At 67.6% G+C, this 917-nt stretch overlaps 1 protein-coding gene across 1 annotated transcript in view; it reads left to right on the forward strand.

Annotated features, from left to right (window-relative positions):
* Window positions 1–917, forward strand: part of R3HDM2 (R3H domain containing 2) — a 23,999-nt gene that overhangs the window by 12,531 nt on the left and 10,551 nt on the right. Inside the window, exons 14-15 of the mRNA XM_019504666.1 lie at window positions 8–91; window positions 758–912. Of these exons, the coding sequence (XP_019360211.1) occupies window positions 8–91; window positions 758–912 (239 nt within the window). The remainder of the gene's footprint in view (window positions 1–7; window positions 92–757; window positions 913–917) is intronic.

The following is a 917-nucleotide window of genomic DNA, read 5'->3' on the forward strand; positions in this document are numbered from 1 at the left end:
GCCTGTCCCAGCCCTGCAGCCTGTTCAATACTCTCCAAGCTCCTGCCCCCAAGTCCTCCTGCCCGTGTCTCCGTCCCAGCAGTACAACATGGTACCAGCCCCGCTGCCTCTCGCCTCGCTCTGTCTGTGCTGCGTGAGCTTTGCCACCCCGGGGGCAGGGGACACCAGCCTGGCTGTGGAGTGGGGGGGCTGTGGCAGGAGCTCCAAGCCAGCCCCGGCCTGCGGTGATTGGGCCCCAGCGTTGGGGCCATTCAGGGGTCTGGGCCATGGCTCACCCAGCCCCAGGGTCTCTTGGTGGGGCAGGGGTGTCGAGGCAATGCAGGGCCCCCCCTCCAATGGGAGGAAGGGGGCCTAGGGTAGTGCCATCATGGCTTTGGATGCATTTGTTCCCCCCAGCCACCAGCAGGTGGCACCCTTGGCCACGTGGACATGCACCATGCTCTGCCCACGGCCCCAGGCACCCTATGGGCACGACTTTGCCCGCCTGAGGCTGCTCTCCAGGAATAGGGCCAGGCCCAGGCTGGGAGATCCAGGGCACTGCCAGCCCCACCCCAAGCTGGGATGCTGGCTGCCCTGGCTCGGGGGTCCCAGCCTGCTCCACTCCAGATGGGGATGAGGATGCTGGTGCTGGGGAGCCCCATGGCAGTGCCCTGCCCAAGAACAGTCCTGACCCTGGGGGGGGTCGGGGTGCGGGGCATTGGGAGTTGCAGGCAGGAACTGTCCAGAGCTAACATGCCCCCTTCTCCCCCCACCACAGGCTGAAGAGCTCAGCACCCCTTTTGGGCAGATCAGCCTCAGCCGCCAGGGCTCCACGGAGGCTCCAGACCCCTCCCCCAGTGCCCTCTTCCAGCCCCCGCTCCTCTCCCAGCCCCCGCAGCAGGCGGGCTTCATCATGGCCTCACCCGGGCAGCCTGGAG

Source organism: Gavialis gangeticus, unplaced genomic scaffold (genome assembly GCF_001723915.1).
Source record: "Gavialis gangeticus isolate Ggan-Ray unplaced genomic scaffold, GavGan_comp1, whole genome shotgun sequence".
Classification (NCBI taxonomy): Eukaryota; Metazoa; Chordata; order Crocodylia; family Gavialidae; genus Gavialis; species Gavialis gangeticus.